The 27,225-nt window shown below is 42.5% G+C and overlaps 1 protein-coding gene across 1 annotated transcript in view; it reads left to right on the top strand.

Annotated features, from left to right (window-relative positions):
* The first annotated feature begins 13,188 nt into the window (after positions 1-13,188).
* The window catches only part of LOC104965367 (ephrin type-A receptor 6-like), a 49,435-nt gene continuing 35,398 nt past the window's right edge, over positions 13,189-27,225 (top strand). Inside the window, exons 1-2 of the mRNA XM_010794323.1 lie at positions 13,189-13,695; positions 20,310-20,374. Coding sequence (XP_010792625.1) covers positions 13,617-13,695; positions 20,310-20,374 — 144 coding nt within the window. The 5' untranslated portion in view covers positions 13,189-13,616. The remainder of the gene's footprint in view (positions 13,696-20,309; positions 20,375-27,225) is intronic.

Here is a 27,225-nt window from a genome sequence, read left to right as displayed (position 1 = left end):
CAAGTGGAAAGTACGTTATGTTGGCCCGGGGTGTCTAAATAGTGCTTCCGAGCCAGCGGGCCATTTATAATGTCGAGCCCTGCTCTCTGTCAATGTGCATGTGTGTAATGTTTGTGTGCAAGTTAGACGGGGCCTGCGGCTGCGTGTGTGCCTGCGTGTGTGACTGTGTCTATGAGGGAGAAAGGAAAGCTAATTTTGGCCGCGGCGGGAAATTGATTTGACAACATAATACTCGATGTTCACGATGTGGTCATTTACGACATCGCATGTAGTGCAATCCACGATGTATCGTGTAAACTCGATATATCGCCCAGCCCTACCCAAGAGCCATGGTTCCGGCCCAAGTTCTGGCCCCAGCAGCCATGGTTCCAGAACCAGTTCCGGCCCCAGCAGCCATGGTCCCAGACCCGGTTCCGGCCCTGGTTCCGGCCCCAGCAGCCATGGTTCCGGCCCCAGCAGCCATGGTTCCAGACCCAGTTCTGGCCCCAGCGGCCATGGTTCCGGCCCCAGGTTCCGGCCCCAGCAGCCATGGTTCCGGCCCCAGCAGCCATGGTTCCAGACCCAGTTCTGGCCCCAGCAGCCATGGTTCCGGTCCCAGTTCTGGCCCCAGCAGCCATGGCTCCAGACCCAGTTCTGGCCCCAGCAGCCATGGCTCCGGCCCCAGTTCTGGCCCCAGCAGCCATGGTTCCGGACCCAGTTCTGGCCCCGGCAGCCATGGTTCCAGACCCAGCTCTGGCCCTAGCTCCCATCTCTAGTCCCATCTCTAGTCCCATCTCTAGTCCCATCTCTAGTCCCATCTCTGGTCCCATCTCTGGTCTCTTCTCGAGTCTCTTCTCAAGTCCCTTCTCTAGTCCCTTCTCTAGTCCCTTCTCTGGTCCCCTCTCTAGTCTCTTCTCGAGTCCCTCCTCTAGTCCCTACCCTAGTCCCTTCCCTAGTCCCTCCTCAGGTCCCTTCTCTAGTCCCTTCTCCAGTCCCACCTCTAGTCACTTCTCTAGTCACTTCTCAAGGCCCAACTCTAGTCCCATCTCTAGTCCCTACTCAATTCCTTTCTCAAGTCCTTTCTTAAGTCCCTCCTCTAGTCATTTCCCTAGTCCATTCTCTAGTCCCTTCTCCAGTCCCTCCTTTAGTCACTTCTCTAGTCCCTTCTCAAGTCCCAACTCTAGTCCCATCTCAAGTTCCCTCTCGAGTCCCCTCTCCAGTTTCTTCTCAAGTTCTCTCTCGAGTTCCCTCTCCAGTTTCCTCTCAAGTCCCCTCTCAAGTCCCCTCTCAAGTCCCTTCGAGTTCCCTCTCAAGTCATCTCTCGAGTTCCCTCTCAAGTCACCTCTCAAGCCCCCTCTCGAGTCCCCTCTCGAGTCCCCTCTTGAGTCCCCTCTCGAGTCCCTACTCAAGTTCCTACTCAAGTCCCAACTCAAGTCCCTACTGAAGTGCCTGCCAACCCTATGTCCTGTCCCGTTGGGGGTCCTGCCGACTACTCTTCTGCCGGGGGTCCTGCCAATCCTATGTCCTGTCCCGTTGGAGGTCCCGCCGACTACTCTCCTGCCAGGGGTCCTGCCAATCCTATGTCCTGTCCCGTTGGGGGTCCCGCCGACTACTCTTCTGCCGGGGGTCCTGCCAACCCTATGTCCTGTGCCGTTGGAGGTCCCGCCGACTACTCTTCTGCCGGGGGTCCTGCCAACCCTNCCCCTTTCAAGACACTTCTCGAGTTCCCTCTCAAGTCACCTCTCAAGTCCCCTGCCAACCCTATGTCCTGTGCCGTTGGAGGTTCCGTTGGGGGTCCTGCCGGCTCCATGTCCTGTCCCGTTGGAGGTCCCGCCGACTACTCTTCTGCCGGGGGTCCTGCCAACCCCTTTTCCTGTTCCGTTGGAGGCCCCGCCATCACCTGTCTCGCCGGGGGTCCTGCCAACTCCTGGTCCTCTTCCGTGGGGGATCCTGCCGAAGCCTGTCCCACCGGCTCCGGTTCCTGTTCGGCCAGCACCGGGTCCTGCCCGGCCTCCGGAGCTGTCTGGTCTTCGCCCTTGAGCCCGGCCCCCTGAGAGCCGCGGTCTTCGCCCTCGAGCCGCGGTCTTCGCCCTCGAGCCCGGCACCCTTAGAGCCCGGCACCCTGAGAGCCGCGGTCTTCGCCCTGGAGCCCGGCCCCCTGAGTGCCGCGGTCTTCGCCCTCGGGTCCGGCCCCCTGACTCTTCCTGCCGCGGTCCTCGCCCTCGGGCCCGACCCCCTTACTCTTCTTGCCGCTGCCTTCGCCCTCATGCTCGGCCCCCTGAGTTCGCCCGCTGTAGCTTCAAATGTAACCCGAGCTGCTGCTGGCCACGCCCCTTTGGAGCGCAGGCAAGCAGTGAGCTCTGCAAAGAGAAGAGTGTCTACTCTATGGCAGAAACTCAGCTAAACGCTGCCGTGATTAAATGCCATATTATATTCCAAACCACATCAAGAATTATTTCTGAAACAGTATGGAGCTCAAACGCTTTTTCTCTCACGGGTTTACCACAAGGTGAGTACCTTTTTTATATCCTGCTTCTTTACACAAACACTCTCCAGTACAGCGTTAGCTCTGAGTTTTAGCAATGCTTGCTAATGTAAACACAGACCATATTACTTCCAAAACACATCGCGCATTGTTTCTGATGCAGTGACGCTTCTGATAGGTTGGGGGGATCGTTGCCAGGAGTTCAACGTAAAGACATTTCAGTAATGTCGTCATGACCGCAGCAAATCTGGATCAGCTCCGTTCTACCCCCGTTTTTAGAGATGTGGGTAAGGAGGGAAAGAGAGAGGGTTGTCTTTTTGGACACTTTGTGAGTCTCCTTACACACCGGTGACACATATTTATGTATAAAAGTCATCAAAAAGTGCATTTTGCATAATAGGTGACCTTTAATACAAAGGTTTACCACAGAGCACAGCTTTCACATCTATTTGAAGTGCTATTTTTTCATTACATTATCATGTCATAGATTTGTTTACAATTGTGGATAGTTATTTCAAATAGCAGTGTGTCAGACCTATAGTTATAAAACACTTTTGAAGGGCATGAAGCCTTTGACATCCCTTAATCACAGAGAGGATTCAACATCCCACTGGGCCTCTTTGACACAGCTTCAATCCAAATCCCGAACCAGAAATCTGCGCTTCCCCTCCTGCCACTGAGATCGATCCTATAACAACAGGCGTTCACAGGTGTTCCAATGTGCTCACGCATCGACTGAATGTCTTTCTCAGCTTTAGAAGAAAGAAAATCAGTTCAGTGGGCAGTGGGAGGGAGGGGGTTTGCAGTTTATGTGATGTCCTCTATGTTTGATATTTCACCTTCCCTTTGTACTGTAGATGTAGAGTTAAATACCTAAAACGTCCTCTGACTTGAAACATCGGATTAACTGTTAAATAGATTTTTCGTTAAAATGACCAGTAGCTCTCCCTGATCAACATTTTTAGATCCTCTTTCAGGGTGGCAAGAATGCCAATGTGTCATATAAATGCGGTTAACCAGCTCTATTTTAACATGTAAAAGCAGTGTCTATGTTTTTAGAATTTCACCATGAAATGGTCATCTGATTAAAGGTGTTTTTTACCCTTTGCTAGAAGAGTGCGTTGAGCCCTTCTTCTTTATTATTATTTTATATCTTACTTTTACGTTCCATACTGAAGAACACTTTCAATTCAAGTTGACTTTTCTTTTCAAAAACAATTTTATGCGATTTGTTAAAAAAAAAGGTAAGGTCAGACTCAGGGCCAATTTGTTAACAAACTTCTGTTATAACTTTGAGATATTTTTTTATGTGATAATGATGGTGACTCATGAAGGGTGCCCTGTTTTTAATGTCTCAGATATTTTAATGTATGTTATTTTAATCTAGTGTTTATCTTTTTGTCTCCTTTCTTTATTTTCACGGCTCCTAGGGATAAAAACTAAACATTAACAAAATGTTAATTTTGCTTTTCGACTGAAATTAAACTTCTCCCTGAGGGAATATAACGTTTATCAATCAAACACTACACACTTGCAAAAGGGCAGAACAAGCTCGCAATGGATATTAAACTCAACATACTGTACACACATCATTTTCATATGAACCATTTTCCCGTTCAATGCACTGTTCCTTTAATAGCAATGAAATTGTGGTTAATAGTCACAGTAGATGTGGGCTTAGTCCACTGGACTGTAATGTTAATGAGGTCATTTACTGCTGACTTCACAAGTTTGAAGCTGTTGTGTCTTAAGGTAGATTACTTCTTCAGTTTTATACAGCACAGTTATTTGAGAATCCAAATCCATATTTTTCAAGAATGTCAATAATAATGCTTCTTGGAAGGAGTGGACGCTAATTGGGAAGGCCAGTTTGTGTTTTCCAAGTAAGACTGATAGCCCTTCATGTGAGCTTTAGATTTGTTGGTAGGCATCTTTTTGCTGCTTTGAAGGTTAGCCAGGATAGCTACCTGTCTTTATGCTAAGCTAAGCTACATCTTATTGCATTATAGCTTCTGCTTTATATTCTGAGCTAAATTCTCAGCATGTTCTACATTTGAGTTTATTGCAAGGTTAGCCTGGTTAAATTTGCCAAGTAGCACTAAATACAAAGTACATCTGTCCACGTCGTAGGACCAAAGCCACGCTCCGGGTAATGGCCAAAGGGACTGCAATCTGGTTTGTATAGAAACCACCTCATTTAATTGTGCCTCCCCACAATTTGTCATGAATTGATGGTTGCATCTGAAAACTTCTAACAAGTCCATGCATATTACATTTCAGAATCACGTAGTGGAAAATGAAACCAGCCAATCTAAATGCATTATAAATCCTATGAGAAATTATTATTACAGAGCAAGTCAGTACCAAGCTTAACCTATTCCCTCCCATTCACACACTTTCTAAATGAATGTACTGTCTATTTCCTCTACCATCAATACTCTGCCCACTTTTACTCTAATCATAGCCTATAAAACACCATTAAGTGTCTCTGTTTTTCTCTGTCAGCTTCTCCAATATCTCACTTTTGTGTACTTCTCTCTTCAAAGAGCTGTCCTCCTTCCTCTAGCTGCGCTTCCCCTCTCTCTCTCTCCCCTGTCCTCGCTCTTCTGCATGACCAGTTCCATGTCAGCCCTTAATTGTGTTTTGATTTTCCTCCAGACCTGCAATTGAGCTCCATTCTTGCCAGCCAAAACAGAGCAGACATTGTCAATGCAGAGGCAGCGAGAGGTTCCCCACTCTCCACACATTTTCTGCTGTTACCCTCCATTTTATCTCCATATCCTTCATTTCTTCTGTCCTACTTTTATCCATTCTCCCCTTGTTTATCCTCCCTGTCTGTATGTCTGTCTGTCTGTCTTTCCTAGATGACTTCAGAGATTGGGCAATGGAGCAGTTACATCATTGTAGGAAGAGACCAAAGACCTCCTTTCCCCTCTGGGGCCCATGATGCCACATGTAATCACTGTTACTTAAACACAAAAATGCACATTCTCAGGCACACGCACACACATACAAACACATACACACAGATAGTCTGTCCTAACACTGAACTAAGCTCAGCTCAGAGTACATATTTGTGAAATATTTGCGCTGTGCAAGCTCTAGACAGGCAGGAAGGCTCTTCACCTAAGCACTGTGCCACCAAATCATGAAATATTCACAGAGAGAGAGAGATGGGAGGAGGGGAGAGAGAAGAAGTGAGTAAGAGGACCAAAGAGAGAGAGAGAGAGAGAGGTCACACATAGCAGAAAAAGATGGACGGATGGAAAAAAAGAGCGTGGGTAGGTAGCTCGATGCTAGAGCAGAATACCAGGAGGAGAGGAATGGGTTGTTTGTGGAGAGGAAGAGGAGAAAATGCAGAGGAGGTGTTGAGGGAAGGTCAAAGAATAAGGAGAGAGAGAGGATAACCCAAGAGAGAGTGTGACAGGACAGAGAGGAGCAGGGATGGCTGCTGTAAATGAAGAGGGAAAGTAAAGATGTAGACTGACAGGCAGACAAAATCAGGAATTATCAGGCAGCACAATGTGTGTGTTAACCATTATCTGAAGTCTGCTGCTCGGAGCATGTCAGTTGGAGTTATGACATCATCGTGTTCCATGACACAGGTGTTTATATTGAGCTAACGACTTGTCCAGAGATCAAAGGTTTCCATGGTGATAGCATTTGCATTGTTCTGAATGAGAGATAAACCTCTTACACGTGAACGTTTTGTTGAAGAACCGTAACCGATATCGGTGAAATTTCAAAGCGTGAAGCATCTCATGGAACTTGAGCATCTGAAGTGTGCTTTTTGTGTACTTTAGGGTTAATAATGTGGCTTTTTTGGCAGATTAACTAAAGGTGTGCGGCTGCTGTAGTGGGGAAAGGTGAGGCTGAATTTACAATGGGGTTTAATGGAGACATGTTGAAAGTTTTTGTCACTTCATGCCCTCAAGAGGCATTTTGTTTAATTATTTTTGCTTAATTTTGTTGAATTTTTCAAGCTACGAGATGTTTTCCTACATTTCTCATGAAAAATTATGTCTCAGGAATGTAGGGTTTGGGAATTATGGCAGGTTTAAAAGAAGGCAAAATTAAATCTGTCCTCCACTCTAGCTGTGACATCACGCACACTAAAATCTGGAGAAGGCCTCTTTAGCAAGGTCTGAACAATGTTTAATATCTCTAAAAGTATGGATCAGATGTAAAAGTTGTGTTACACGAATAATGTCAGAAAGATGTGTAACATTTTAAAGTTGGAATGAGGTTTCTGAGTGAAAGTATGAAGGAACAGTTAGCAGTTGGTCGCATGAAAATTGTTCAAGTCTGAAGAGTTTCTCCATTGACTTCCATGTTAAGAAGAATGTGATGAATTATGGGATATGTCTCTGGTATTATGAAAGTTCTGAATGAGAAAAGTAATAGCCATCGATTTCCGACCGAGCTGAACGTTTAGATGTTCGAACAGAGTTTCTGCGATGTGGAATGTGGGAGCAGAAGAGGCGCAAAATAACCCGGCGGAATAATAAAGAATTTTGTGCGTAGCATAACAAGGAATGCTGTATCAGCATTCCCACTAAATGATGCTCTAAAGCTGTTTGTGGTCCCAGTCAGTCAGCAGGTGAGGAGTGATTCACCCCATCCAGAACTGAATGAGGAGTTCGTTTTTGACAGGTCACTCTGTCCTGGTATCATCAAAGACTTCCCGCTGGTGAAGCTGCTTTTACTTCTACTACTACCTCGGCTATAAAGGATCACTACTCATTTGTAATTATTTTCAATGGCATTTTGTGAAGTTTTGAGTTTCTGATACAAACAACAGTTTCAGAGTCCATCTTTACAACATGTAAACGCTGTCAGTTTTATCTGCTCTTCTATTCACTGTATGGCTCAGTGTTGAAGCCATGCTAACATTGGTAAGGATTTGAACAAAACGCCATACAAATTTCACATTCATGTTGATATGTTAATTTTTGTTGACATACTGATGTTTCTGCTTTTGTCATTGTGATCCCCCTGTGGGTTCATCTGGAGAGGGTGTGGCTGTGCTGCATCCAGCCGCTTTGATTGCAGTAACTCAGGGCACCTGGGTCTGGGGCCCTGCAGCTATTTAAAGCCTCTCTGCTCCTCTTTGTCTTCCCTCTGCTTTTTCCTGCAGGCACCCGGTTCTGTTGAGTATGCCATTAGTTATTTCAGTTGCTTCACTTTGTGCACCTCAACACCCTCACACATACATGTCCATGCAACCCTCACCCTGCATTTACACTACTGGTGATACCACTGACGTCCACACCTCATGCTTTACTTACTTTGCACTGAATTAATTTGGTAAATTTGATTTACTTGCTTAAATAAACATATTTTGTTAACCGTTGATATGGTGTGTCTCCTCCTTGTTGTGGCCTTTTGAGTTAGGTCATAACAGTCATCCTCAACCATTTCTGGAACTTTCAGATACAGCCACCATGAATTGTCCAGAAAAAAGTAAATTCGGACTGTTATGCCCATTTGAATTAATATTGCGTCTTGCACCCCTCTATGACAGCAGGCTTTTCACCCCCACTTTGAGTGAAGCCATTTGGAACAGCTATAAACACGGCCGTCAGACAGGGTTGGATGTCACGCTGTTTATTGTTCGTTTGTTTTAAGCATAACTCTGCCTTTGTTTTTCTCATGGTCTGTGTCTCACATAAGTGCTACATAACACTCAAGTAGAAAATGTTGTATATATTTTCATCTTAAGTGAAGTGTGCAAGAGCTAGAGGGATTTTGAAGACCCAAAATATATAAGAGGAAGCCGGTTCAATAGGCTAAACGCTTTTATTGGTCATACGTGCATAGCTACAGTGTAGTTATGATAAATCTTATGTCACAGGCTCCTCCAACAGTGCAACACAATCAAATATTAATAATAATATAAAATATATTTCAGTGTCTGGAGCAACAAGCGGTGTCAATTTTCAATTCGAAGAAGCACGAGTTCACCTTCAAGCTTTTTTTTATTTTTGATACCGCTCTTTGACACAGCAAATATAATTATAGACGTTGATTGAAAGACAGTGGGGGCTGTAGCCCTTCACTCAGCATCATTCATTAGAATAATTGATTGTTAGTCAGCGCATGATTCAGCTGCTGAGCATCATGTGTGTTAGCCTTGTCTCTTCATGGCCCCTCAGCAGGAATCCATGATATCCTTTTACATTATGCATTATAGATATAATACATTGGAGAATAGACAAATCTCATCCAAGATGATTTGCATTTCTAACAAATCGTTATCCAGTACTAGCCATTACTGTATGCGTTCAAAAGTACAGCTATGAGCTACAGGTAATGTTTTTACAATTGTTTGTTTGTTTGTTTGTAGCCTTTATTTAACCAGGTGAACTGACATCCCATTGAGATCAACGATCTCTTTTTCAAGGGAGACCTGCAGCACATTGGTTACACATAAAAACAAAAAGGACATCAATACAACATAATTACAGGGGTATACATTAGCAACCTATTCACAATGACAGATATCTTAATAACATTTCATCTATCCGAGCTTTAAAATTATGCAAGGGAACCAACATGCTCAGTTTCAAAAATGTTTGCATAGTGTTCCAAGCTAGAGGAGCAGCACACATAAAAGCTGTAGTACCTAAAACAGTCCTTGCACTTGGCACATGTAATAAAAACACATCCTGGGATCTCAGGCAAAAGCTAAATTGTACTTTTTAGTGTTTAAAATGAATTCTCTGTGGAGCGCAAATGCACTCAGTATATTTTGTTTAAATATGTAAATGAGAGTGATATCTCTAAAGGTTGTGTCTCATCTAAGCAACAAAACCAGGGTATCACCTTTTTTATGCAACACATTTTCCCTTAAAAACCTTCTGCCAACATTACCCATGATATAATCTCTGACCACCAACGGACCAGAGATGCTGTAGCAGCTAATGTAGCATAGAGTCGCAAGCCTCAACACTGGCCGTTTCTCAATGTCGAGTAAACCTGCTGCAGAGCCACTATTTCAAGTATAATACGTCATTGAGTGGCGCCGAAGGACTGTTTAAATGCATGGCGCCACTCGATGACGTAGTATACTTGAAATAGTGGCTCTGCAGCAGGTTTACTCAACATTGAGAAACAGCCACTGAGTCTCTTTTTCAAGGGACGTCATGAGGTAATTTCTCAACAAAAGACTTAGAACAACTTTAGCAAAAATAAAATGGGCTAATCGCTAAGACATGTAACAACAGCAGTAAGTTAATACAATCCTTTATAAATTCCAGAGGAAAGTTTGGCCTGAAATTGAAGCTATGCCATTGGTCAGATAGTCACCTAAAACAGAGACAGGATCTTCTTGAAAATGAATACCCACAACACTGTTTGTTGAATTTCAGCCACTTTTGAAACTGCACAAATAGCAAATTATCTTGCAGGAAATGCTAATAATATTCACACCAAAGTCTGTAATATGCCACCTTTGTTAAGATATCATGCTTTGAACAAATGTGTTGTTTGGACAGATGGACAGAACATTGGAATTGACAGCCTGTGGACCGCTTGTAGGGCAAAAGTGAAATTATGAAACTGTAGAAAGCTGTTATGCTCCTTTTACTCTGTAGAGAGGTAAATGGTTTACAATTGACCATTATAATCAATAGCCACATAGTCTCTCAAACAGCAGGTAGAATTTGAGGATAAAGCAGAGTGGAAGACAAGACTTACAACATAAAATCATAAAAACAAAAGGGCTTTCATCCCAATCGTGCCAAACAAAAGTAATTGGAAGATTATGGTTATTATTAGTTATCGTACGTTATTGTACCAACAACTAATGCGACCAAATAGGTCGATTGTTCAAGCGCTTAGTACGACCTATAATCACGTTTTAAAGTTTTCGACCTCTAGTGCCCCCGTTGACTGCAAACGTTACAGAGGGTCATTTATTCACAAATAACCCTCTCTGTAAAATCCTAAATTGTAGGATAGTTTGGCCATTAAAATGCTTTTTGATTAGAGTCCTAGCGAGAGGTGTGTATTGTATTTTTAGAATCCACGTCAAGTGGATGTGTAGGTGATAGGTGGTGGGTGGCCTCTGACAGAAACTCGGCACATCAACCTTCTAGAGCTACGGGCAGTAGTACTGCTCCTACAGCACTGCAAACCCTTACTACAGGGCACTACATGTGCTGGTGAGGAGCGACAACCGCACCACAGAGGCTTACCTCAACAGGCAGGACAGAGTCAGCTCCGCTGCCTTGTTTAGCGCAGCGGAGAACCTGTGGTTGTGGGCCTCAGAGAATGTTTTTATCTCTAAAGGCCCCCCACATTCCGGGACTGGAGAACAGGGGGGCCGGCCTCATGTCAAGAGCTGGGCCCCTGCCAGACGAATGGTGGTTCTCCCTGGCTCGGCAGGACAATCCACCTTTGGGGGTGGACACGTTTGCACATGAGCCATGGCCAAGATGGCTGCTCTACGCCTTTCCACCGCAGGTGCAATAGGGGCATTACCCACTCTGGGCCAAACTCTCCAGGCTTGGCTCCTGAGAGGCACAGGCTGAGAAGGGGTGGACTGGCTGACAATGTTATACAGAATATCCAGACAGCAGGAGTGGGATCCACCACAGCCTGTTACAGGACGAAGTGGTTGGGATTCCAACGTTGGTGCGAGGAGGAGAGTCTAGAGCCTCTGTCCGGTACACTGGGCTCTATTCTGTCCTATTTACATGTTCTACGCCTTTCCACCGCTGCGTGTCATTCTCCTCCTGGAGAGGGTGAGACGAGAACGATTGTCAGTCGCCGCTCGGCGCCGTGGTACGCAGAGGTGACACAGATGATGGTGGGCCAGCCCTGGACGGTTCCTCAGGTCTGGGGGGGCGTTGTCTCAGGAAGCAGGTGCAATAGGGACGTTACCCACTCTGGGCCAACCTCTCCAGACTTGGCTCCTGAGAGGGACAGGCTGAGACGGGAGGGACTGTCTGACAAAGTTATTCAGACTATCCAGGCAGCAAGAGCAGGATCCACCACAGCCTGTTACAGGATGAAGTGGTTGAGATTCCAGCGGTGGTGTGAAGAAAGGAGTCTAGAGCCTCTATCATGTACTCTATTCTGTCCTATTTACAGATACTGGTGGACAGGGAGCTTGCTCATTCCACAATTATGCAGCAGCCATCTCGTCCTACCATGAGGGATTTGGCGGCAGGTCAGCCTTTAGTCAACCGCTTATGTCGCGTTTTTTGCAGGGGGTCAGGAGACAGCGCCCAGTGTTCATGCCTCCTCCCCGCAACAGGATCTTCCATTGTGGTGCTCGAGGTGTAGTCATGCTGAGGTGCAGCCATGCACACTCTGCACGAGGTAAGCGTGTAGTGTGATGGACACGTCACTTACATTCTATGCTCTAGGCCCTCTGGGAAAACTAGTGCGCAGTGTATGGTCACTTGTGCTGGCACCCACAGGGGTGAGCTAGGGGGTTATTCACGACCAATTAGGCCTAACCCAGCAGGTAAGACTGCGGCCAACTTCTCTATGGTCCACAACCGGATGATAGCGAAGTTGGGGTGCGCGGTGGCTGTTAACGCAAAGGCCCGGTCATGGGCCCCAGGTCGTGGCCCCGGACTCGGTGTTGTAGGACGAACAGGCGCGTTTTATAGCATCGGGGGCTCCAACCCACTGTACGCCATAGAGTCCCAGTAAAGAGGAGCGGAGCCTGTGTGAGATAGAACGTTTACGTACTGTAACGCTTACGGAAGCCCTCTAGCCTAGGCCCTCTTTCCTATGGGCCGCCACTGAAGAAGGGTAGGATGACAGTCAGGAGGTGTAGCCCGGCCTATATACTGTGTGCGGCGCACCATTCCAGGTTAGGGCTCGGCCCTGGATTGGCCGCGCTATGTTTGTACAACTTCAGTGTGTGAAACGCTCGGCGTATCATTGATGAGAGTAGTACCCATAGAGTCCAGTAGAGGGCATCCGCCTGTGCTTATAGAACTAGGGTACCCCCCGTTGTGTTCGCGTCATGGCAAGAGGAAGCAGTTAATTAGCAGTACTTGAATAGGCTGCATTATAGCTTTTAATAATGTTCACTCACAGCAATGAAGTGTAAATTAAATGTGTGGTGTGCAGGCTTAAAACCGCCACCAAAATTAGCCGCAATAATCAACTTATACTATTAGTCTGCTCCCGCCTTTCCTCTCCTGCCAGCGCATAAATATGAAACCTAGGCCAGACAGCATTACTAATTTTTTTTTTTTTTCCAACAAAACATAATCCAATGCAGGGTATAACCTAGGCTAACATTCATGGCACAGATGATACACTGACTGTTATAATGGCTCATAGTTTCCTTCCTTTCCCGCCCAGGTGTATCCCCCTGAATCAATAACAGAGAAGCCCGCGCATTGGCTCTGATGGGAAGGACTGACGCCGCGCGTTTACAAGAAAGCAAAGGAGAGATTCACACAGACCGAAGTTAGAGAACGTGCCCGCGCAATGAATCTTTGTCGATTTAAAAATCGCTCTCAGTCTTGCGCCAGGAGAAGAGGGAGAGATAGTGATTTAAAAATCGGCTCCTCAGCTTGCGCCAGAAAGAGGGAGAGATAGATAGAGAGAGAGAGAGAGAGAGAGAGTGAGAGATAGATAGAGAGAGAGAGAGAGAGAGAGAGAGAGAGAGAGAGAGAGAGAGAGAGAGATAGACAGAGAGAGCGAGGGGGTAGATGCACGCACGGATGCAGAGACACAGTGAGGGATGCATTGGCTGAAAGTGAAGCGGGAAGTCCGGGATTTTCCCTTTTCTCTCTCGATAATAGGGGTACCAATATTAACTGTCAAACTAATTGACTTAAACACTACTACTTTGGGACACTTTGGGGATACTCTGCACCCTGCGAACTGTCCTTGTTTGAGTTTAAGACACGGACACTACTCCACTTATTTTTGTTAGTTGTTAAACTCGCTACAGCTAAAGCAATCGGGCTCTTTGCGCTCAATGGCTGGCCGTTTATATCGTCTGGGATGGCTGAGAAATGAATAAGAACTCCTATGGATCTGAGAGTGACCTTCTGAGTGTGCGTACGGGGACGATTTCAGTAGCCTCTTACATGAAACCCCATATTTCCCTTTTGGGGATCTATTTAGGAGTCTGTGCAGCGTTTTAGTTCCGAGCGCACTTGTGTCTGACTCAACGATGTGCTCCGGGGGGAAATACTGTGTGCTTTTGTTTCTGTTCAGAAGTATTCTGTCGGACCCGGGAACCACAAACCAGGGTGAGTACAAAGAGCATTCAAACCACAAACTTAAGAACAAGGTTGGGTGCAACAAATCTGACAAATGTTGAGTATTTCCAGAAACACGGAACCTCTGCCCTCTCCATTACGCACAAGGTAACTTAATCTTGTGCCGTTCAATCTATACCATGAATGTATGTATGTATGCATTAACATATATACACTTTAAACAAAATAAGAATAGTTAATAAATCTAATGCAGTCACCTTATTGTGGTTAAGTGTAATCTTTTCACAGGTGACACTAGGCTAAAGTAACAGTATAAAGTCTTAATTGTATCCATAATGATAGAATGACACTGGGTGACTTATTTTTTTACCTCAGGTGTTTTAACATTCCCCATAAATGTAAATGTATAGTTATTCAACAACGAATACATCGACATTGATTGGACCCTATAGCATCGTTTTTTTTTTTGTTGAGTGGAGGTTTGGTTTGAAATGTGCAAACAATTTAAACAATTTCATTATTTATAGCCTAAAAATGTATGTCAAATATTTAAATATGTTGTGTGAACCAATATATATGAGTCTGTGTTGCAGTATCTTACATAACAATACTTTAAAGCTTACACAACACCTTGTACACTAAAAATGGCAGTATAACAATGTGTTGGCTCTGATCTGGCTATGAATCTATATAGAACAACACACATGTATGCATGTGTTGCCTAAAAATGCATTCAACAATGTTGGTAATCCTTTTTATCCATTGTCCTGATCACACACATCACTGAAAGACTTAACATATGGCAGTATTAATAATAACTCACACACCTAGTCCTTCACTAAATATATTTATTTGATTCAGAAGTTAACAAGGAATCCACATAAAAAAATGTACAGCTTCAAAATGCATGTGATATAGTCGATGTGTTGGAATCAAGTTCATTGATCTTAGCAGAGGCTCACGGTACTCCTCACTGATACTGAAGGCTAGTTTAAGAAACTCATCTTTAGCAGTAATAATCACGTGTTGGTTACTTTCAGTATCAATCTTACTCTGAATTTGTCAAAAAAAAAATGGTTCTTGTAGATCTAATCTCATCCAATCATTGATGCCATATGTATCTTGCGATATCTTGGCCACTTTTCCAACACGCTCAATCTCCTATACAAAAAAACCACATTGACAGCATTACATTTCAGTTTTCCTGATATCATTCCTCTATACTAATAACTGATGCTGTACAACTAGAGCACCCATCTTTAAAAGACTAAACATGCCAATGGAAGTCATCATTTAGTACATTGTTATCCACTTCATCTCAAAGTATTTGAATGTTACAGTATGTTGCTGACATACATTTACAGAATCAAAATGCACACATTTATACCTGGGTTCTGTGGGCGGTACAGATTGAGATCTCCATCACCCAAATTATTAAGGCTCTGATACTTCACCATCCAAATCTGAGTGCACAGAAACATGGGCAAAGCCAGAGACCACAGAGTGTTACAGTAAATGTCAGCCTCTGGCCAACTCTGTCAAATGTAGTCATAATTTAGAGTTGTTTCTGTCCCCCATGCTGAGTTCATTCATAGCTGATAATATCTTTCAATAATGGCCACACCAGATTCCCTTTACTTTAGCTATAATTATTTCAAAACATTATTTATTTATTGTGTTGGAGTTTACACAGAATAATTTCCTGCTTTTCAAAATGTATTTTCTAGTCATATGGGCAGCATGTTGCATATTTATGAGAAACATGGGTCATAATGATTTAATCTACATTCAGTCCATATCATAAGTCACATGGGAAATGGGTTTCCATGATGTTATCTGTTCTTGACATATTCCACCTCGCACATTTGCAGGGGTCAGTTTAATATTCCTTCCTGAATGTTTAATGTTTAGGATACACATTTTCAAAGACTACAGGAGCCAAATGTCAAAGTCTCCTTCACTTCATTTTTTTTTTGTGTGTGTGTGTGTGTTTGCTCAGTGTTCCCCTTAGGATGCCTGTCTGCCCGTGGTGGTGACAGGTTTGAAGGCGAGGGGATGCACAGGGGAATCTTTAGAAAAAGACAACGTGAGGAGTTTAGAATTGAGTAAGAGCAGGCTTTTCTATATGTTAGCTGATGCAGTTTATCTGAGTGAGTTTGCTAGTGAATGTGAATTGAATATGAATGCATTCAGAGGGAAGTGAGAGAGATGAGATGTAGTTTGTATATAACATGATATTGATTGGTATTTTAGCTGTTGTGAATGCAGTCAATATAAAGATACTTTACTATCAATTGTGTCAAATTAGGCCAGTTCTAGTTTAAGAAGTACAAAAAGTATACATGCCCCAATCAAATGTCTTCACAAAAACTGTGCAAATTAGCTGTAAATAAATGATTTCCTTAATCGACTATATACTTAAACCTTTCTTTATCTAGTGTGTTTTTAAAAGGATCGGTCGGACATCTCGGTAACAGTTGACGCAACAGTAGCGTCGGGGCAGATGCTGCACTGTTTTCCTATTTTAATATGTCAACTTTTATCATCATCTCATAAAGAAAATAATGACTGTTCCTCTCCCAATGGTCTTCTGTCACCACATCCTAGAAACAGAAAAAAAAAGAGGACCCTTATATAATTTGTTGTCTCTGGCGGATTTAAGCCAAGCTTGTCTTCTTGGATAGACTCAGACAAATACTAACTTGGTTTAATTTTGAGTGTTCATGAGCCGCATGTAGTCACCCAGAGCAAGTTTAAAAATATGTATCGCTCAATAGAAGGCTGTGTACTGAAGAGATGTGTGTAATCTATGCCACTATAGTAAGTAGGTGAGGCATTGACATGTGGTGCATGTGGACACAAGACAATAATATTTGGTGCAGGAGTGTTGGCAAGTATAAGGTCAAAAAAATGTATCACAATATAATCCAATAACGTATAACTAGAAGAAGGTGTAAAAAGTTAGCCTGGTTCTCTCCAAAACAAAAAAAAAGCCACTTTTAAGTTTTATGTCTTTGATTTATCTGCAAAAATATCCAGCAACACGTTGAGTTCTTTTCTCCTGTGACATTGAAGCCGTGACGTTCACACTGTCTTTGTTTTGGACTGTGTTCACGGTCAGATGCTAAGATTACTCTGTTACTGGTTCAAACTTTTTTGTTCATTTTGATAGAACAATATGCCTATAAAAGCAGTTAGGCGTTAAGGATTTATAGCTAAGCAACCGCCTATCAACAGGACAGTTATTACAAATTGAGTGTGTGAGTGAGCTTCAAGCAGGTAGAAACAAACTGAATGCCACAGATTAGCTGAAAAAGCATCAGGATTTGATTGTTAAGCATTTGTTTGCTGACACAATGAACATGTGCACCCGACAATGTAACCGCATTGCAAGTGTATCAGTAAGAGATCACATGAGAAAATGGGGCAATTTATTGCTATAGAGATTATTTGTACCCACCATCTTTCTGAAATGTGATATTTATCCGATGGTCCTATAGCAAAAGATATTTGCAGATTACTATGCTCCCAGACACAATACCCAGACAGGAGTAATGTGATTTGCTTTCCTCCTGAGTGATAAAAATCTGTGTATCAAATTCAGCACCGTGGTCTTGGGTCATCTATTATTTCCTGGCTGTAAAGACAGTAGCAGGAATTTAATTATTTTATGACTACGATACTGTGTATGTATGTTTTGTGTGTGTGTGTGAGTGTTAGTGTGTGTGTAAGAAACGGACAGAAACACAGTGAAGGGAGTTGTTGGGAAAAGTTTTCTGCTTTCAAACATGATATGGAACGGATCAGTCATCAGTCAGGATTGTTTTTTTCTTGGCTAATTAAGTAAAAAATCCAAATCTCACAGTATTTCTTTTTCTCTCCTCTCTATGTCCAACTTTTGAACAGAACCAAGGCCATTTTATTATAACTCAGCCCTTAATTACCAGCAAGGGATCAAGGCTATATTAAGTCTCTGTAAATACTGAAGCGGTTCATTTAGTCTCATCAAAGTGTATCTGCTCTGGTTATCTGACTTGCTCTCAAAACAGAGGCAACCCCATTAAATTAGTCCAGATTTGGCAAAGTCCGCCGTAAACTGGAGTGACAGGTCGTCTGAAGATGTGACTCCTTCGTCTAGAGTGTCGACTGCATAAGTGGGACGCACTTTATTGTTAGAGATTGTAATTAACTGGCTGTTTGGAGACAAAGGAAATTGCACATTCATCCTATCAAATTGGCTGAGGGGGCTTAGCGCTGAGCCGTGACCAGAGTGCAGACAGATCGAGGATGTTACACCTGTATGTACACAATGTGGTCACAGTTGTTAACATGCTCATCCAAAAAAAAAACACCTAACACTAATGGCAAGATTAGAATACAACATGTTTACTTATTTTAACATGCTCACCGTGTCAAATTAGCTATAGTCCTTCTTGGCATGACATGGCCGAGCGATGCTAAACTTTAGAAATGGACGAATCAGAGGTAAGCTGTTTCACGACTTGCATAGAGTGGTGCAGGGATGACGTATTTACCCGGAAGTAAGATGCACATGGGTTCCCTCGACAAAAAAGCAATGGGATTTCTCCATAGGATTTTGGAAAATAGCTTGAAATAAGGTCTGTGGAATACGAACCTGTTTGATAAATGCACATTTTGTTCAGCCGGATAATATCCACATGTCTACCCTACTTTTTTAATTTTCGAATCATAAATCTAATCGCCAGAAGTAAAATACTAACGTTATGCTATAAACGAACTACAGCAGGGTCGCACGACTTCAACGTCACGCCAACTTGAGATCGATGTTCATAAATACAGATTCAAAATTGTACAAGTTGAAGCGTTTGTTTTAACAATTTGCCAGAGGCAAGTACTTGCTTTCAAGCAGAACAGGGCAAACAAACTTAGAAGGAGTGTTTACGTGTTCGGCGTAATGACGTACAACGTCCTCGACAACTTCTGTAGTCCTATTCAGCCACTTGTTAACAACCGTCTTTTTCCGGACACGTAAACTCTTCAGGAATCACCAGTGGGGTCACTGCTGATGTATTTAAGGTCATAGAACAAAATGTGATCCATCTCTTGAATTTGTGTCAACCACAGACCTTATTTCCAGCTATTTTCCAAAATCCTATGGATAAATCCCATTGGCTCTGAGACGAGGGAACCGGAGGTGGTAAAATGCTAACTCACTTCGGGTTTTAGGGCTCGTTACTTCACCACTCTATTGTTTGCAAAACCAGACAAAAGGGAAAAGTAATATGAATTGTTACTCTTGTTGTTGATTGCAATGTATCTCAAATGTATTTATTTTCCAGTTAAGCAACGCTTCTTTTATTACTAAAATGAGCAAAGCCCCAAGTCTGCCAGAGGGTTAGGCTAATATTGTACGGTCGGAATTGGACATGAGGTAGACAGATGTGAACAAAATCTTAAGCCAAAATGCAAAAAGTGGCTGTCCCTCATCATTAAAACATATAATTAGTCGGTTCATCTGTCTTTCATCTGTCTGTCCATCTACCTTTTGTTTTGTCACACTGGATCGTGTTCAGATTGGCATCATGCGTTTCCTTGTTTGCTTACTGGGGATAACCTCTGCAGTGCAAATTTGCCTTTTAGAACAATGAGGCCCAGATCGTCTTGTGCACTCATCTGTTCACTAATCCATTTATTGTTGTACATAACAACACTTTTCCAATTTGACAAAACATGTTCACACATCTCATTGCAGCTATCGCAAAACAGGAACGTCAATATTGTATGAAACTGCAAAACCCTGGATTACTTTTAGTGACTTTTAATATGTATATTTTTTTAATTATCACTCTATAACATATTTGCATGTCAACTACAGAATGGTGATTTAATTATGGCAAAACAATATGTTATGTTTAGAGTAAGGCAACTAATACACATGTCTAAGGAATGACTGTTGTTAATAAAAAGATAGATATGTTGCTTAAGGCAAACTCCCCTCCTGCATGAAAGATTTACCGTACACTTAACCAGCATTCCAAGCACATTGGTACTGATAGTTGCAACTGGACCTAAATTGTGAGTAATCATCCAATATGGGCATCATTTTTGGGATACAAGGCTTTGCTATCAAGAGATGAATAAAATGGCTCAATGGCACTTTAGTGAGATTCCAATAATGTATTGTTCCTAATGGAAAGGTTGTCCCCATTGATAAAAGATGAACTTATTTGTCTTAAATTGGCTATTGTTATCCTTTCATTAGGTCATATTTCTTTTGTTAAATATTTGAAGTTTTTTCTTTCTCCTTGACGCATCTTTGGTTCATCTTGATGTACACTCCTGACCTCTGAGAAGGAGAGTACTAATCTGCCAGACTTCCAGGTGGTAGTGTTGGTGTTCTTTCCTAAAAGCTGTTATTTCATAGCTGGTTGAATCTGATAAGGGCTTTACAGCTCTGTCTGCTCCTCATTGACAGCTTGATAACTATTGTCTGCTCCCTTCTTATTTTGTCACCTCTATTTCACTTCTTTTTAAATTCACTGACCAACATATCTCACACTCTCTCTTCCCCTCTCATGTCACACTTTATGTTATATTGTCCTTCTTCCAACTTTTCTTCTCCAACTTACATGATTTTCTTTTCTCCACCCCATTCTCTCTAGTGGTTCTGTTGGACACTACAACAGTGCTAGGCGAACTGGACTGGAATACATATCCTGTCAATGGGGTAAGTAACATTAGTAAATAAGAATATTCACAATAGTATTTTGTGTCTGTTGTTCAGAAACTTGCCAATATTTGCCACTCAAACAAGGGAGCAACATGTATATTATGCAACATGAAATATTACTGTTTGATGTTCATTGGACCTGAACATCCAAAGAGTCATAAACCTGACCTACAACCCCTTCCAACCTGAGCTAGAGTAGTCAAAATTGTCAAAGTTGTGCTCAAACTGTAAGTGTCAGGGACAGACAGGAGACAGGACCCTGGGTCTCAGTGTAAACATACAGGCAGCAGGCTTCATATTTTTCATGCCAACCTTTTTGACAGTATTCAGACCTATGTGTCATTCAGTGTCAACAACTCCACAAAACAAATCTGCAAATATATAACCTCTATGCCAAGGTTAAAACCAGGATAAAAATAGTTGACAAGTGAGTTTTTTAAGGTGTCCAGGTTACATTACATTCTTTCAATGGTATTTTAATGCTTAACCTCAACATGTGCTTCATATTGGACTGTAGTTAAGTTAGCCAAGTCAGTATTATGTGAATGATAATATATACAGCATTGATGTCAAGGCTCTGACCTCCAACACAAGGAAGCATCAAGCAAGGCAGAGCTGGCAGTGAAGAGCGATGATACCATCTGGGTGGATGCTTCTGTAGAGGTAGGGCTTTTGAAATCCTGAACAGTGTCAGCCGGAGCAGCAAGTGACAGCTTAGCTTTAGGGTGAGCAGCGTGGCAGCTGCCATGCAGAATGTGCAGAGCTTTGATGGCTTTAGTACACTACCACGATTAGTGTGTGTTGGAAATACAGTATGTTGCAGTGAATGGAAGATGTCTATACCATGACTATATGCTACTTTAAGTTAACTTTTCAACCAAATGTAGTCCAGTATTAACATATAGGTATGTGATCTTTTTTTAACCAGAAAACGATACAATATTTAACAATATCATGGTCTACATGTCAAAGTGGTAAATGCCTGGATAAACTTGTGTGTCACCATCATCCTTTATTCTTGAAATGAGGATCCACATCCAGTAAACAGAGGTTGTTAAGATGATCAGAATCAGAATCAAGGTACTAGAATTAGTTAAAACAGTAAAGTAAAGTATGCAAGATTAAGTCGGCTTCTCCTGAATTGCGTACATGCTTGTGCATACAGCAGACGTGGAAAGAAACCATATCAAATGTTCAGGGATATTGGTTATATTATGTCTTATTTAAACATCATACCTTGAACATAATGAAGGACTACTATGAAAGGCCACTTTTCCACTAGCTTTTTGTAATGTTTTTAGTGAAAAGACCATCTTGTGAACATAAACACTTCCTAGAGCAGGTATCACGTCTTTCAAATGTCACGCAATAAATACAGATTTGACCAAGCCTTTAACTAATGTAATTTTAGCAAATTATTTTTTACAGAGTTGAGCATTTTAGAAAGTGGAAATGCCGTTGATTTAATTCTGACAAATATTTCAGCTGGGACTGAGCAATCATCAAAAACATGAATATTTGTTCTACAATGTGTCTAATTCAGGACAAGATATGGGAGCGGGACTATTTCTGCTTTCAGGCCATTATTAAAAGTGTGATAAATCCTTTTGAGCAAAACCAATAAATAGAAACCAAGTACTGAGATATTTTCGGGGCCAAATACCAATATTGCAACAGCTTCTCCGCTGCACACAGCCTACACAGGTTTTTGCTTTGGGGAGCAACAACGTCATTAATTGGTTTATCAAAAACACAACACCACCATCCAGATTCACAGCAAATCAATAATTCATTACAACTACAGAGATTATAATGATATTTTCATAACGCCTCTCTCACTCTCTTCCCCTTAGTCGGACAATGACAAATTGTCTTGTTCTAATCAAAGCCTCACACCTCTTAGCCTTGCTATTACAACAATATCTGTCTGTGCAACGTAGGTAAGAGCGTAAGAACGTGTGTAATGTCTTTTTCAAAGCCTAGCAACATGATAGGTTAATACTCAAAATGATCACCTTGAAGGAACTCTACAATATTCATTTTTTCCTCCCTGTACACATACAGATACAAATACAGGTGACCACTGGCTTACCCACTGAGAATAAAAAGATAGTTGTCAGGGTAGCCAATACCAAAATACATGTTAAAGTGTGTAGAACTGTAAATGGATTTGAGTGACTCACTGATCCATGCTTCCCTGTGCTAAGGAAACACTTTGCGGTACTTTCCCCTGACATCTCCTGATCTTTGAACTTTGAACAACTGGGGCCTCAAGTCCAGGGGGCACATGCTCAAAAAGGATTAAACAGGGGAAACATGGGAATACTTCAAATGTTCAAAGTGTATTTAGGAATGCCATTATCTGTGCTCGATTAATGTAGCTGATGTGATATTCATAGATAGTTAACCTTATTACTTCCCGCAGTTGAAATAAAATGTCATAGCGCAGCGAGATACATAAATAGGCATCGATGACAATGAAGCAAACACAGGTTAGAATTAAAGTTGTCAATCAATATGAAAAATATTACAGTGTGCTTTTCCAAATGTTTAAAGTGTTCCAATATGAACTTGGCTGTGCAAAGGGTGGGAGGTTTAATCCATGATAGCTAGCTTTGCCAGCATGTTGTCCTCTACCATCTTCTTCAGTGAGACCAGCTTGGATACATTGACAGACCCAGCCGTCTTTAGAAGTGTATTCAGTCTGTTGGCCTTCTTTTGGTGCTCCCAACATCACACTGTGACAGGACTCTTTACATGATTCATCCCTATCAGACATTGAAGGACCTGAGCCTCCTCAGGGAGTAGTCAGCTCAGACCTTTCTTATACAGGCTATCTATGTGTTGTATAGTTGGATGCCTAGTACTGGTTATTGATGCTCGATATGTCTGTCTAGTCAGCCCAATTAAGTAATACTGGTTTGTTGTGTCTTATATTTGTTGACACTGGTTGATCAGATTTAAGTAAATACTAACTGAGTTTAGCTTTTTTTTGCTTTAGCTGATATAGGTACAATGTGTGTTTTTGTTTACTTGTATTTATGGATGTGAATGAATAAATGAACAAATCGCACTTTCATGATTTCAGTTGGATACCACAGTGACTGAAAAGAAGAATGACTGATGGATAAATACATCTAATACATGATGTAGTAGATTTATATTGTTCTAAAGGTCAGTGAAAGTTATGTGTCCCGCAGGCAGAGAGTAGGTGGTTAATAAACCTGTCCTTGTATCGGCTTCAAGTCAACAGTTGTCTCACATATTCTGGTACATGAAAACAAGTAATTGTCAAGTGCCAGTATGAGATTATGATTTAATAAAATGATCACATACTGTAGTTTATAGGCCAAATTCAAAAGCTCTCTTGAAGGGTGTAAGTATTCCTTGGCACTAACGGCACTGAATTTGCATTAAATTATTGCATTAAAGAGCACCTCTTTGCTCCTTTTCTGTTGAGCTCCCTTTTCACACAGTTCTTCTGCTGCCACATCCAGTGTCGTTATAGTTTAATAACATACATAAGCCATAAGTGGGCGGGGAGAGGGAATTGGCTGAGAAGTGCAGTCATGTAACACAAAATTAGAACGTACTACAGCGAACTTGTGTTGAATATAAAGTTGAAGTCACACTTGCACACCTAGCTTTATTCCCAGCCAATTGTTAAGATTGTGATGGTGTCTCTTTATTAAACACCTAACCATGTAATTGAAGGTTATCTCTTTTACTACTAAATCTTTCAAATCAACTTTCCAGGGACCAACTTTAGTGGCTGTCAAAGATGTCTGTGACGAGCCGAGTGCGGACCTTGAGTTGCAGAGAACAACTTTGCAAGAAAAACTAATAACATCCCAACAAGAACATTTAGAAAGTTAGAAATGTTAGAAATGTTAGAAAACTGTAGAAAGTTTCCACTTTCTGGCTGTCTCTGCACGAGGCTTTGCAACAACTTCTTTATGTCAGGGGGAAGGCTAGTGTGTGTCTCTGTGAGTTCAGAAAAGGGCTCAGTTGGCATCGTCAGTTTTCAAATAAGGATGCAGAACACTACTTCACCTAAGAGGTAGGAGTCTACCCTGAAGCCCGGTGCAGACAGGATGTGTAATAAACATATTGGGATTTACATGCACAGGTGGCAGCTGTTCCGTCCAGTATTGAGTGCCGGGACAAAAACACTGCAGGGAGGAAACATGGGAGAAAACAAGCTGTACTGTGCTACAACAGCATGTCAAGCAATGTGCATGGTTATTTTTGACTGGTTCTCATTATTTGTGATTTAGCAGTTTACATTAGTACAATAATAAATCATCAATGCAAATAAGTCAATTTTCATTTACTAAGCAATAATGTTGAAGTACTCCATGTTTCTTCGCCTCTCCTTCAAATCCCCTTTTGTATGCAGACACCATAGTCCTTAATTGCTGTGTTGGTTGCAGACTTTAAATCCCTTTGGACATTTAAAAGTGTTTCTGAACAAGAAAAAGCCATTACGACGCTTAATATGGGCCGGTCTAACTGTATGGTCATTGTGTTGATGAGGTGTTTTTATTGCTTAATGAGTGAGAACAAACTCAAGGGTCACAAAGCCAAACTAATTAAGCCCCAAATTGTTTTTATACACCTGTAGTTTTCATTAGTAATTTGTCTCAGTCAGACTCCAAACAAAGTCAACAAATAACTTTTTTTACCAGCCAGACTTAAAGATCCCATGTCATGGCCATTTCTACTGATCATAATTCCATTGTTGAGGTATACTAAAATAGATTTATACTGTGCAATTTTCCAAACTCACATTGGTTTCTCATACAGCATCTCTGTAAAGTATGTGTATTCACCGGTATTCACTCTGTCCTAAACGGCTTGTTGGAGCTCCTGACCCCCCTCCCTGTGAGCCCAGTGTGCTCTGATTGGTCGCGAGGCTGAGAGGCTCGCAGCTGCTGCGAGGAGCAGGCAGGCTTCCGTGTCGGCTATACAGGAGAACAAGCGAAACTCATCCTGAGCACACACAAACACTCACAGCCGAAGTAAAAACAATAAGTGTGGCTTGATATTGAGTAAGAAAAAGGTTTATAACGCTGTGAGAAAGGATCTGCGGAGAGCATTTATCCGCGATCCCAATTTAGCAGCCCGAAAAACTTTTACCCATTTAAACAGTCGTGGTAGATACCTTTGTTTTAAACATCATAAATACACAAACAACAATGAATACTTACAGGTTGTGTACCCGAATCTCTCGCTGGTCCAAACAAAGTAGGAACAGCATCGTTCTTCAGTGCCCTACGCTGTACATATCCGGATGAATAACTGAAAGGTTTGGGAGGCTTTGTTTCGTGAAAAGCTGGCAGAGGGTGCGGCCATAGCTCTGGGCGTGGCTACTGGGCATCCCTCCGTAGCGATACCATAGAGCGATACCCAGGAAGAAAACATTGGAAAATGAGAAATCTCCAACGAGGCGTTTTGGGGCAGCATAGACAGGTCTTTTCTGTGTTAGAGTTTTACTCGCTACAGGGTGTACTTTGAGGGTTTCTGACTCTGCAGACCGTTCACTGCCTCTACAGCCGTGAAGGACCGGCATTAGGTGTTGCGTTACAAGAAAAAACTTTTGTCTTTTATTTCATTGGTGATTTCGAAGTTAGTAGAGGAGTCCGGAAAGGACTTTTTCTGAAAAATTTTGTCCGAGTGTGACAACCCGCAACCGGCGGTCCTGTGTTTTGTGAGTGAGGTTCGAATGCTCGAGGCTGTCGGAATCGAAGCTTTTCCCGATCGAGGTCGGCGCGCATGGACGGCCTGTATGAACGATATGGAAGTCGTGGAGTCTTTCAGTGCCCCACGTAAAACCCCGACGAAACTTCCAAGACTAGCGGCCTCGACAATAACCTCTAGATGTGATAAATTGTACGGAAATAACATTCAAGATTTCACGTTACGGAACGCCTCGGACCATCGGTGGAGGACCTTCACCTCGTATACACACCCGACCTAGGACGATAAATGATCCCTTTCCTGCACCTCGTCCTCAATCTCAATCAACAGCTAAGCAACAAAGACAAAAGACACTGATAGACAGGAGTGGAGAGTTCTGCAAACTCAACGGCGCGCGGATGATTTTCTCTGCACCAATGGTACCTTTGGTTTGTTACCACATCGAACATAATTTCTCCACCTTTGTAAGGACTCATTTCAGATCTAGAAAAACAGACTTTCAGCCTCCTCGCACCCTTTACGCTGGGCCTCCTTTGGGCCCTCTCTCCGTGTACTTTGCCCATCAGAATGCGCTTTAGTCCTTTTTCCTCCGCAACGTTCATAACCAGGCGCCTCGATCCCGTGGTAGGCACTAAATGCTCAGGTCCTGGGCCCGTGAAAATTGACCACCTCAAGGCGAAAAAGTATTGCATTAATGCCCACTTTACTATTCGTTATTCTTTTTTGGTTATGTATCGGATTTTAAGAGACGGCTAAACAGAGTAAATAATACTTACACTTGCAAGTTATATATCCCCTTGATTGTGACAATCGCATTGCAACCATACGTGCTTCCCATAAGGGTATCTAATCGTGGAATCGAAGAATCTGGACTTCGAATCGAGACATATATGAAGGTCAAGCTGTCTCCGTCGTAACCCCAGGGCGAGAGCCGAGGCGCGATATAACACGGGAAAAACCTCGTCCGGGCCGTAATCTGACTGCAGCGGACAGTTCGGCGAATCACCCGCCTGAGGCCGGGGGATTGATATCCCTGAAGAATCGTTGAGACGTCTTTTAGAATTACCTCTACTGCAGATGTTCCTGTGATTGCAAGGTAAATGTCAGATAGCCAAATAATGGGCACATCACACAATGCCTTTTCCAAA

This window comes from Notothenia coriiceps, unplaced genomic scaffold, assembly GCF_000735185.1.
Source record: "Notothenia coriiceps isolate Sejong01 unplaced genomic scaffold, NC01 NC01_scaffold00037244, whole genome shotgun sequence".
In the NCBI taxonomy this organism is placed as follows: domain Eukaryota; kingdom Metazoa; phylum Chordata; class Actinopteri; order Perciformes; family Nototheniidae; genus Notothenia; species Notothenia coriiceps.
Note: the sequence above shows the minus strand (reverse complement) of the source record. Positions and strands in the feature narration are given on the sequence as shown.